At 33.8% G+C, this 13204-nt stretch overlaps 1 protein-coding gene across 2 annotated transcripts in view; it reads left to right on the top strand.

Annotated features, from left to right (window-relative positions):
- The window catches only part of LOC145686300 (venom allergen 5-like), a 227803-nt gene that overhangs the window by 108251 nt on the left and 106348 nt on the right, over positions 1-13204 (top strand). For both annotated transcript variants that reach the window (XM_081759444.1, XM_081759445.1), the window contains exon 4: positions 11956-12040. In XM_081759444.1, coding sequence (XP_081615570.1) covers positions 11956-12040 — 85 coding nt within the window. The remainder of the gene's footprint in view (positions 1-11955; positions 12041-13204) is intronic.

Below are 13204 nucleotides of genomic sequence, written 5' to 3'. Positions count from 1 at the left end.
GATACTTTTGTGGTTGGGTGTACAACTGAAACAGTTTTCCTTGATTGGCATGTTAAGAAATGAAAAGTAATTTTCTGAAAACTGACAAGATCTTTGATTTACAAATTTGAAAGGGTGAATCCGGACAGTAGGTTGGCGGTTCCGGACACTGAAGTTTCAAGGAATATATATATATATCATAGATAAATTTTAGCTTAGTATCTTGCTACATTAACATTCTAACATGATAAGTACAGAATTTAAATACAAGTACATGATAAATACATACAAATTACTAACATAGCAATTTCTATACTAATTGATGGTGGAATTGAAAGCTCAATGCACAGTAGTGTAACTATCACTATACCATTTAATCATTAAACATAGTAATCACATCTGGTTCCATTAGAACTACATTGTACTACTGTTTTTTGCTAGTAACAACTAGATTATTAGTAAAATGCATAATATGTATACACTGAGACTAGGCGTCCTGCCCATTTACAGTGTTTGTTTACATATATGGTAAAATATCATTATTTTTACAGAAGAAAAACATACAGAAATTTTTATTGTTTCATTAATTAACTCAGCTCACCATACTACAAATTATATTCCTAAACATTTTTTCAGGCATATTGAATATGTCTATCATTTCACACTTTTCTTCAATATTATTGTAGTGAGAGCTCATTCTCCATAAAGGGGATTTATACAGGATGTCAGTGCATGCTTTCTTACAGTACATGGTACTACTATTGCTTAACCTCGTTCTAGACGTCGGAACATGCAGAAATATATTAGAACTTAGTTCTATGCAATCAATTTTATTATTTATTATTTTATGTAAAAAACTAAATCATTAACATACCTACGTTGCTCTAATGTCGGTATATTGAAATTGTTTGTTAGTTCTGGGTATGATATGTATGCTGGGTACATTCCAGTTTTTTTATACATTAGTAATCTCAAAAATTTGCACTGCACTCTTTCAATCATTTGGATATATTTTCCATTATGAGGAGTCCAAATAACAGAAGTGTGTTCCAGTTGGGATCTGATATACGAATAATATAGTTTCAAAATTGTCATGTGGCTACGGAAGTCTCTACTTACACGACAAACAAATCCAAGACTCTTATAAGCATTGTTTGCAATAGTTTCAATGTGATTTACGAAAGTCAGTTTTGGGTCGAAGGTAACACCAAGGTCTTTAAGAGTTTCCGGCCTACAAAGATTTATACCGTCAATAGTATAATCATAATTTATGTATTTTCCTTTTCTAATAAATGTAATAGCTTTACATTTAGTTATGTTTAGACTGAATTTATTCGAGTGGCACCAGTGTTTTACATTTTCCAAGTCTTCCTGGAGGTTTTTACAGTCTTCAAGTGATTTAATTTGAGTATATAATTTTAAGTCATCTGCAAAGAGTAAAGTATGCGATTTCTTGATGTGCTTAGTTACGTCATTGATAGTGATGAGGAATAACAAAGGTCCAAGGTTTGATCCTTGCGGTACTCACGATGTAGCATTAAAATTGTTGGAGATATGACCTTTGTAAGCTACAGATTGTTTACGATCACGTAAGTATGATGTGAAAAGTACTAATGCTTGCTTAGAAAGATTCATAAGAGCTAGTTTTTCAAGCAAAATGTCGTGGTTAACTAAATCGAACGCCTTCTGAAAGAGTGTATAGATTACTTCCACCTGTTCACCTTTGTCTAGTTCTGAGGATATAAAGTTTGTTATAATTGTCAAATTAGTTGAAGTGGATCTATTCTTGAGAAATCCATGTTGGTATACAGATATACTGGATCTAACATGATTAAGTAAACGATTATGTATTATATATTCATAAATTTTTGCAAATGGGGATAGAATTGCAATTGGTCTAAAGCTTTCTAATTGCAATTGGTCTAAAGCTTAATGACGTATGCCAGTTTTGTGAAGCACTAGTCATAATTCAGATACATCGTGCACAGACAAAATATTGTCCCTTATTGCCTCCTACACATTTTTCATGACTCCAGCTCTTATACACAGTATAGGACAACCAGAAATTTTATTTGCTTCATGATGGTGTATAATAATTCGTCTCACGAAATCCACAGTTGTTTTCATTCATACCCTCGATTGTGTTTGAGGAGACAGTTTGAACCAAACAGCGTTTCGTGATACTTAATCTTTTAGCAACGCCTGACCTTTGGGATGCAGGTTTGCGAGAAGCAACAGTAGGAAAAGATAGGAACTCTTTAATTGAGGACTCTGAAGGCGATTGAGACGTGTTTGGGGATGTGTCTGACAACGCAGAAGACGAATTGTTCCCAGCTGAAGGATCATGTTCATTTGACAAAAGAAATTTATGTTCCCGAATTAGTTGCGGATCAAATGGGAATATACCAGATCTTGTAGCCATTCGGTAGTGTAGGATTTCTGAGCACCTTATGATTAGCATTTTGTAATTTAGTTGTGATGGTAGATCCTAGGATAATTTTATAGCTTTTTCTGGTGATCCGTCGGAGTCCATTTATGGCAAAAATGAATAGACGCTAGATATAAGCAATGGACTTCACGTAGTATTTCACACTCATAAAATGAAAAGCGATAGAAGAGAGAATATTCTGAATCCTCTGAGTTCATTAATTACATTGTCCGGATTTACCTTAACGTAATAAACGTGTCCGAATTCACCCTTCACTAAACATCTGAATTCGCCCGTTTTGAGCACTATAAACTTGTGCACGCGTTGAGCAGGCGCGCGGAAAGTAATGGACTTCTTTCAATATGCAGCAAGTAAAGTAGGGTCTTCGCTTCGATATATGTCTCACTTTACTATTTGCTAACAACCACTTTTGTGTAAAACCTTAACATATTCCACTAAAACAGAGATGCAAATAACCGCTCGCCCACTCGTCCGGGGAGAGTGGTTCATCGGTGCGGGCGAGTATTTAATATCATACCGAAGGTAAGTAAATGATTTCTATTATGGGATGTAAGCTAGTAGTTTTTCCTCTTGGGCTAGTAAAATTTTGTTGCTTATTTGCATCCCTGCACCAAAATGTTACATCAGGTCAAAAAACGTGTATGAATTTACCTGTTTCTTCTTCTTTCCTCCACCGTCGAAACTACGTGTAAGAGTCTTTGCACTTGTTACTAAACACTGAAGTGTAGGAAGGAACGCTGCCTCAAATAGGCGTCATAACAAGTCTCCACATTATATATGAGAAGAACAGTATTATCGTAAGTTTAGGATGTCCGGATTCAGCGACTTTCCGGAATCACCCAAACTTATTGTATATTATATATATATATATATATATATATATATATATATATATATATATATATATATATATATATATATATATATATATATATATATTCAGTAAACCAAAATCGTCTAAGGAAACATTCCTACAACTACAAATCTAATATGATAGATTATTGATCACAATGTTTTTAATGTAGAGACTCGTTTAGTTTATTTAAGGTTTTGTTCGACAAAATAGTACAGTTCAAGTGAATGTGACCTACCAATCAGATTTCGGTAAATATAACTTTCCACGAATTGGTTTCTTCTCAAATATACTATATATTGCAAGGATCTCCACATCACAACAGACGCACGTGTCAGCTCAACACGTGCTAATGATTACGAAGAACCTAGCAGACAACAGGCCAACCCGGAAGACACCGAGGAACACTGAAAGTAGACGGACCTCACGGAAGGACCCGAGGAGGACAAATAAAAGGAGGACCACCGAGGGACCCAGCTTCAGTCGACCAACTGATCGCCTAACCTTTACCTTCCTATGTCGCTGTGGACTAGGAGCACCTCTTCCTTACCCTATGTCGCACTGGGCTAGGGATCCATCTTAAACTCATAATCCAAGCCTAACCTACAACCTGCCAAAGTGTTCTGGAAACTGGCATGAGTGGAAGGGACACCCGGCAAAACATTTAGTATCCCTTCACTTGGTCAATGAGGAAGAGATATTGAATTAGGGACACTTGTATTTATTATATTATATTTTGTAATAAAACTTGGTGAAAGGGGAAAAGACATCCGGTCTATCATTTGACTCTACCAAACATTACAATATGAATAACTCTTCGTTTGTGAAAATTAAATTGCATGTGTATAATTTAAAAATTTAAAATCAAATTGAATTCTAATAATACTAAATTTACATATGATCTAAATGCGATTTAGTAAAGGAATTAACTAATTGTAAGTAGGCTTGAAAAAGAAATCAGTAAAATCAGAGTAAATTAAGCACTAGAGATGCAATTGACACTGTAAACGCGTTGCCTTATCAAGCGCACTGGTGCATGGCTAAAGCATGCTTGTATAACATTGTGTATTATGAATGACCTGCACCTCTAAGCGTTAAAGCATGGATCAAAGTTATAACCAAACGTAGAGCCGCGTAGCAATTAGCATATGTGTCTTTGGAGATTCATGGTAGCAGCTCATAGGGTTTGGGTCTCATGCTAAGCTGTAGGTCAACTTCTCATTTAACTTTGATACTGACAAAGACGCTAAACTCACATCCAATCACAGGTAAACGTTTTGGCCACTTGATCCCAAAGACTAATATATCCAAAGTGCCATAAGTGTTTTAATGCATTGCTGTATCTTATGAAATGTTTTCAGTATATTAATTCTTGATTTTACTAAAGTAACCTGTCACTAGAATAAAAAAAAATTCAAGAGGGAATGTCACCCTAGAATCTGATAAACCATTACGAATCAGTCATTTATTCAAACTCTATCATGTGGAGGAGAAATTATTATTAGGAGTGATTATTTAAGCGGATGGCTCTGGAGGAAATTTAGCTCCGGAGCAAATAAATTTAACAGAGTATTTCTCAGTTCGAGCTCAACTAGATCACTAATAATTTTGCAGTATTAATTTCATTCCCTGTTTATGTTGATCCCTTTCCGGCAGAAATCTTCTGAATCCATCACAGATTCAACATGCTAAGAAAGTAAATTTTGAAATAATTCTTTCTTGGTCAAGAGTTTTAACACAAAAAATTCAAATAGCTAAATATTTCAAGAAACATCAGAAGTCCAAATTTTGTATTCTAAATGACCACTGATAGTGAGTTTCTCGAAAACCATGCATATTTAACAGTCAAAGTTTTATAAGTTAAAAATCGTTGAAGTATGTATTAATCAAACTTTCAATCAATTGTATCGGAAGCTTCCTTTTTTCATGAAGTACTGTCCCACCTTTATTTTCTAACGACTCCCAAGTCACTAAAATACTGATTTGGTCAGTTTAGCATGCATTAAGGAATTTTCTTTCTAGGTATTCGTAATAATTAAATTACGATGTGTTATTTGGCTTTTACCACGACCTAATTCATGTATTAAATAAGATATAATTACTTTTTGGAACATTGTTGATATCTAGGACTTTTTTGGGGAACTATACTGCATAATAGAAATCATTATTTTTAATTTCAAAGAGAGATTAATCCTCATTGCCCATGTAATTTGCTCATTAACATGCGTAACAGTCAAAACATTTTAAATGATCCTCTTTTAATGGATATTTCGTTTACTGAGTAGAAGTAATTTTTAAATTTAATTTACAGAATTATTTCGCGTTGACACTGCAACGTATGACATTCCATCTTTACGTTATTATTCTTACCTAGGTCTATTACAAATAGAATTTATCACGTTGTGATTTTTCTTTAATATTTTTGGTAAATATGTCGAGATGGATTTAGGAACTTTTGCTACTTTGTGTACTCACATACTCACATATATTCTCTCATTTCTTTTTTGAAATTTTCCTTTGAACGAAAATTTTATTAAAAACTTCAGACTAGTTAATTTGGAGTAATTATTAGTTAGCTGCATTTGTTATTAGACAGGCTTGGCTTATTAGAATTGGGTTGCGTATCCCACTCCTGGATGTATCTGTGTTGTTAGTTTAAAAACACATAACACTCATATGCACAGTACAACACAACATATTAAAATATTTCTCTTAAACACAATGTGTATGATTTATTCGTTTTGTCAAGATTAAACACAAATAAAATAAAATATTAAATTTAAATGGATTGTTTTAATATGCAGGTGGTGTGTATCGTATGAGATGTACAGATGCCTGAAATATTTATTGTGTCCTTACATCGTTTATACTCTGCTTAAGTGCATAGCTCTACTTATTCCCCTTTCAGGTAGTTGTCCTAATGAATTTGTAAAAGTAATGAAAACTACATTATATCATGCTGAAAAATATTATGCTTCTTTAATTCTTTAGTAATATTGTTTTTTTAAAATAATTCATATGACTTAAGTGAGTTCTAATCAGAAATCTTGTTTGGATCCCACTTGATAATATCATCTACATATTGATACAAATAGCAAGTGACTGCAACTGGAAAACAAATGACTGTTCAATTGGCAACGCGATCGTAGTTAAAATCACGTAGATTGGCGTTAATTGTGCCTTTAGTGGTTAGATTAGTAACTCTATGATAATAACTTTAAATGCATTTAAAAGCAGAAACTAATAATTGCACTTAAATTTATATTTCTTCTTTTTGTGGGGTAAAATGGAGAAACAAAGCTAAGAGCATTTATCGTGTTTTATAAAATTGAAGGCCCACGTCCAATACTTTTAGCCTTAAGCCTGTCTCAGACGGGACTGAAGTAAGGCTGCGATTCACGATCCAAAACTCACGACATTACTTAACGATCGTGTGAGAAGTAACTTGCCCTTACTTCAGGTTAAAATTTTCTGCTGTCTTTATTTGGATCCTGACTTGGAAGAAATAGAAGCAGTTTCTATTTTCTTCTGGACATCCATACAACTACCAATCAGAAAAGAGTAGCGCCTGACGACACTCAACTTTATTTCTCCCTGTAATTTTAAAACAATGCTGCCTGGACAAGAGAAGCATTATAGATATTAAGAGTCATATGAAAAATATGATTTTTTTGTATAACGTGAAGCACGATATATATTATTTAAAAAAAACTGCAAAAATAAAGACCTTAGAGAAGGTATGCAGTGAAGTAGGTAGTGTCCGCCCGAACATTACAGGTGTGAACAAATGTAATTATATCTTTTAAAAGAATAAAAATAGGTGATTTAAATATATTGTGCAATTTGTATACAAAAAATGTAACGTTTAAAAAAGCGTGCAGGTTTACTTTTGGCGCACCACTCGAAATAATCGTTCAAAAATCAGAATTCCTTCACTAATTTCCTTCTTATTGTTTTCTAAATGATTTGTGTTGAGCGACATGAAAGTATCCACATGACATAGTTAAAATTTAAGGGGGTATCATAAGCAATAGTTGAAAAATTATAATTATTTTACTATTTGCATATAAATACAGCGTTCGGATGCATGCATAAAAACTACAGCCCAAAAAATACAAAACAACCTGCGCTAGGTCGCCACTAAAAAGCATGAATACTATCTAACCGAAGCTGGATGGTCCGAGTGTTAGCGAGGGGGTGTGTCAGCGAAGGTGGATATCCGCATAAGCGAGGGTAGTGAAAACAAATGGATTTTAGCAATGATACGAGTTTCAATAGCATTTGTCATGGTTTCATACTAGTAGCGTTCCACTTATAAACAAAATACAACTTCTGTAAAGCACTTGTAATAATTTTACACTACTAATACTACACTTATAAACATAAAATTCAGATGTGGTGCTCCAAAAGTAAACCAGCACCAGAAACAGAAACAATGGAAGTTGTCATCAGTATTGTGTAACCTATGTGCAATTTTAGGGAACAGTTCTACAATGCTGGCACAATACCAAAAGACCGGATGTAGTGCATAAGAGGAGCCCCTGGCGCGGTATAAGTTTACTTTATGGGCTATTTGGGTATTTTTTGTGGGTAGTGAGCCGAGCGGATACACACCTCTTTATTTTAGCTTTCCGCGCCTGATAACTGCCCTCACTTACAGATTTGGACAAGTCATTTGATTTTCAGTTGTACAATCTGGTGGATACAAGGATCTACAGACCTTTTTTCAGCTGATACAGACTCCCTCATGTTCGTATCTCGCTGCCGAATTTACGGAGTTAATAATTTCAATAGCGTATTGAATTCTGATTAGTCCAATATATATATATATATTGTAGGAACAAGGATCTTCTACAAGTAGTTCATTATTCACCACTGAAAATATGGTGCTTTTCCGTGCATTATTACGGCGAAGAATTCACTCCCTGGTCCATTTACTCTTTCTCAATTTCTCTCGTTTTTCTTTGGGGGGGGGGGGGGGAAGGAGGGCGGATTTTGTGTCGACAATAGAGCAGATATCGCTGCTACGGCTATTTCATAATCTTCGGATGAACTCAGAAAAACAATAATATTTACATTACGACAGTTGATTGTCCTGTGCGTAACACATTCTTCAAGTGTTTTTCGTCTGTTTAATACAGCGACCACGAGAGGCTCTGTTGGTAAAACCTACCTAGTTTTAAGGATCGTCTGAGACCCCTACATCACCTCAGGATAAAATAAATTGCATGGAAGTTTGAGTTAAGCAACACTGTCAAGTTGTAACCTGGATTGAAGACTTAGTTCAAATCCGTGTGAGACGGGCTTGAGTCTATATTGTAACCCACCAAAATGTCTTTTATCCTATTAAATGTATTTTATTGATTTCTTCTTTTGCTATATTTTTAATGAGTGTTTTAAAAGATTGTAAAGGTAATTAATTTTTTAATTTTTAGTGTTTATCCAATATCCTGCAATCATTTCTTTACTCTTATTTCCTTTACTCTTATTTACTCTTTACCTTAAAAGTACATAATTTCAGTGTGTGAACTTACACTCTTTCTATTGCAAGAACAGTCTTAGGGTAATTCATTCAAAAGCTTTGCAATTAGATTTGAACATGTGATATCGCAAAATTCTTGATGTGAATTGAGCAACTATACTTCTGTAAGGGATTGGATTGTATAAGCACTAGGCACATGAAACAATAATTTTACAAGTAAAACGATGAGTTACAGGAAAAATAATGTGGAACTATCGTATTGTCATCAAAATCACGTATGTGTAGAAAAGTTTAGATCTCTAGTTCGTATAAAATTGCTTGTACTTAGATTGACTCTTAACAAAGAAACAGAAAAGTAACATAATAAATGCATTATAAAAATAATATTTCACCATGTAAATAAAATAATAGAAAGAAGAGGTATTATAGGTATCTTTCTGCTCCCTTCGCTTATCGCATGGACTTTGCCTTTAAAACTTATTTCTGACTACAAATTGAATGGTATTCTTTCTTTATTTTTTCTACAGCAAACAAAAATACATATAAGAAACGATGGTATTAAAATAATATTAGCACATACTAATGGTTCCAGCATTCCTATTACTTTAGCGTGTTGCGGATGTGTTAAGAGTCTGGTGTTGGAAGTAACACATTAATGGTATTATCGATTTCACAAAGATACTGTGTTCAGCTTGAAAATAATACCACGAAGTTGTTACAGAACTAAGTGATTGGACGAAGGAAACGGAAACAGAAACAACGCTACGGGGCGCAATTGCGTAAAATCTGCGTAGCGCAACGTAAAGTAAAATATAGAGAAAAAAGAGAAAGATAGAAAATATACAATTATAGTTGCCACGCCCCTTAATCCTTTCGTGGGCAATGGAAAGAAGAGTTCCCTCCAAAGGAGCCTAAGTACACTCTTATTTGCTCCACTGGGACGGAATATTCCCATTAGTTATGAGTCTTTTTCACTATGGAAATGGGAATTGCGCTAGAAAAAATATTTCATTTGTTTGTTTGATTGTTTTGAGTGTGTGTTGGATAACATGTAGGAGGTATCGTCCCATCACTTGTAGAAAAAAATTGTCCCACGAAAGGGTTAACACAAACTAAAACTTAAATTTTGAGTGGCGTAGATGCAAACTATTACTTAATGTGGTCCAAGGTGATAATTCTACATATTTTTATATGTTATGTGTTTTGGTAATAACATCTCCGCTAGCATAGTGGACATAAGCGATTGAGATATTAATATTAATACTTGTGTTACTCTATATTTTCCAGTAGTCAAGGAATCCTTTGAAACCTTTCATTTGTTGAAAGCACAATTACGTACCAAAGGTAGAACAATTTCCTCAAAATCGCGTGTATCAAATAGATACATATGCACTGGAATTTTCAAAGATTTTTTAAGGTAAAGGGTTAGAGGTTCAGAGAAAATTCCTCAATCATCAATTTTATTTCCACCATAATTTTGTTATTTTGTAAATAGTTCTCGTAACCCTAACCAGTAGAGGTTTCGCTTTCTTGTTGGCACACAATTTACCACACTTTTTGCTTAATTAATTTTTTAGATGGTGCAAATGCACAAGGGCGCCTATTTCTCTGTAAATTTTGGAGGGGCATTCAGATCCAGAATGCATATATGGGGATTTTAAGACAAATTGCATTCAAATTATGCAAAATATTGTAAATTCACAAATACAATGAGGGGGCCCACATGAGTTTTGGGGGGCCTTGCCCCCAGGATCGATGCCCTTGCAAATGCAATTGATAAATTAAAACTGTTAAAACGTAACAAAAGCAAACCATTAGGTTAGAATCAAATATCGGCCCATACAACGGAACTAGACATGTAGACCGATACTATAATTGATTGAAGTATAAACAGAAAGCCGTGAAGATATTTTAAACGAAAATTGAGTAAAATTGTGAGTTGTACTTTTGAGAAATTATGATTTAAAATAAAACAGTGTGTAATGTGTAAACGGCATAGTCACAAACATGAAGTTAAGTTAAGGAATCCGGGTTGGGTTATTTTGTCTTGGGGCGATCCCAGGCCAATTACTACCAGTAGAAGTCTCAAAGCTGATACTGAAGTCAGATATTGCACTGAAATGAAAAAAAATGTGGAAGATAATGACGTATATGTTACATATATGAAAGATGTGTCCGTCGGTTGTAGAACATGCGTTTTCAAATATAGTGCGAGAATGACGTTTAATGCTGTATTTAAATACTTATATGGATAATCATTTTCAGTATCAGCTTGTAAGATGACAAAAAATTGGATGAGAGACTGTTAGATGAGAGATAATGTATTTCAGGCTGATATCTGCAAGATTTAATTCGTGTGAGGGATTGGAAGTTTCATCGGGCACGTGCAAAAAATTAACACATCTCAGATGATACAGAGCCATTTTGTTGAGTTAACAGAGTCATTCATCCCGTGTACAATTTAAGATTCTGAAGGTACAATTCTACAATTAACACGTTTGTTTCCCTGTATGTTGGAGTCTTTGTTCAGTTTTTGCAATTATATTAGATTATTTTAGCTTTTAGTGTTCTACTTTCGAATGGCAGCCTCTTTACTGCTTCAGCAATTGGACGTCCCAAACCGAATTAGGAATTAATTTGTTTGTTAATTTTATTAAGAATCCTTAGACGTTTTCAAAGGTAATAAGTGTTTTCTGGGTTGTAGTACTTCTAGCACTTAAAATTTTGGAAGATCTGTCCACTTTATGATTTGAACCTCTTGGCCGTTTATGCGGGCGATTTGCCATCTTGATTTTAGACATTCTTATCATTGGATTGTCTGCAATCTACATTCCATCTATTGATTGTTCTGTCTCCATTTGTCCTTCGGGTGTTACGATAATTTTAACATCTGTATCTTCACATCATTTTGATCGTTTTTGTGGGAGATCTTTCCGTTCCGAGATTTAGATAATCTGACCATTGAAGGATTTGGTCCTACGTAAATCATTGTAAATTTGCAAATAGGTAAGACTATACCACTTTCCAGTAAATGAAAGCTTTTGGTTAATCTACAAACAAGATAACTATACATAAATTGACAAATTATAGGATATACCTGGAAAACCCATCACAAAACTGGGCATAGGTTAATGATATGAAGTAACATGGAATAATGCTTTTCTATAGTATTTATTTCTATTTTTATTTTAGAATTGGGATAAAGAGTTAGAAGAAATTGCTCAAAGGTGGGCGGATCAGTGCACATTTCAACACGATAAGTGCAGGAACAACAAAAGTAAGCCTTATTACTGTAGACATAATCAAAATATTCCTAGTAGAGTTGTTATTCGCGACAGGATTAGAATGCGTATAATGCTTATAATCGAAAAGAGGAAAAGTATTGTACTGTTTACTTAATTATGATTGCGTGAATCTAGTCTTGTTCAGTATAAAATATGTAGATAATGTGTGATCAATTTTAATATTTTATTAACTGTGTTGAATATCTGCATCATCTCTATAATTTTAGTTCATCTATTTTTATTGGAAATTAATTTTCTGTTTTTTTTTTTCAATTGAACTGGAAGTTATTTGGCTTAATTCCCCCATTTGTCCTTCAAATCTATTTAAATAATCTTTATTTCATGAAAATTGATTTAGTCACTTATCTTTAACAATCAATAATCAGGTTTATTCATAATTTAAATAGGAGTCATTTACTATACAGCTTTCGTGTTTTTAAAAAGCAAATAGCATTTAAGTAGATTAGATTAGATAAGTAAATCTATTATCTCAGGCATTCTTTGGAATGAATGCCTTAACTGTTGAATAAAGAGAAGAGGAGAGAAAAGACAGTTATATTGTATTCGTGTGACGATATTACAAGTTTGAATATTTTTAGAAACATTGTCCAGTATTTAAGCAGAATGTGGTCAATGATGTAGCATTTTTACCGAGTGGACTGACAATATGTATCTTGGAACTTTATATTACATTTGTAAACATACGTATAAGATTTCAAAGAAAAGTAACATATTATGGTTATGACATTTATACTAAGGAAGACAACGGAATATTTATAATGAACTTAAAAATGATGATGATGATGATGATGTGATACATCGAAGTATACTTCCAGTTTTAGATCTCGGTGTGGGAGACCAGTTTTCGTTTCCCGGTGGGAGTTCATTTGGCTGAATGGGATGTCAAGCTCTCAACTAACTAACCCATCAGTATTAGAGTTCATAAAATTTAGATGAATTCACTTGTGATCCGTGAAGTGTTCTAACTAACCTAAAAATCATGTATAGAGCAAACCTAAAAATAGATCAATGTCACAAATCTGGGTATCAAAGGCGATCTTTCGCTGAACCATTGTCACCCACAATTAAATTTCGGAATTTTAGTTTCCAAAAATGTGCATCAAGGTCCCTAATAAAGGATCGAAACATCCTTGAAA

The sequence above is a fragment of the Thermobia domestica genome, chromosome 5, assembly GCF_964235325.1.
Source record: "Thermobia domestica chromosome 5, izTheDome1.hap1.1, whole genome shotgun sequence".
Classification (NCBI taxonomy): Eukaryota; Metazoa; Arthropoda; class Insecta; order Zygentoma; family Lepismatidae; genus Thermobia; species Thermobia domestica.
Note: the sequence above shows the minus strand (reverse complement) of the source record. Positions and strands in the feature narration are given on the sequence as shown.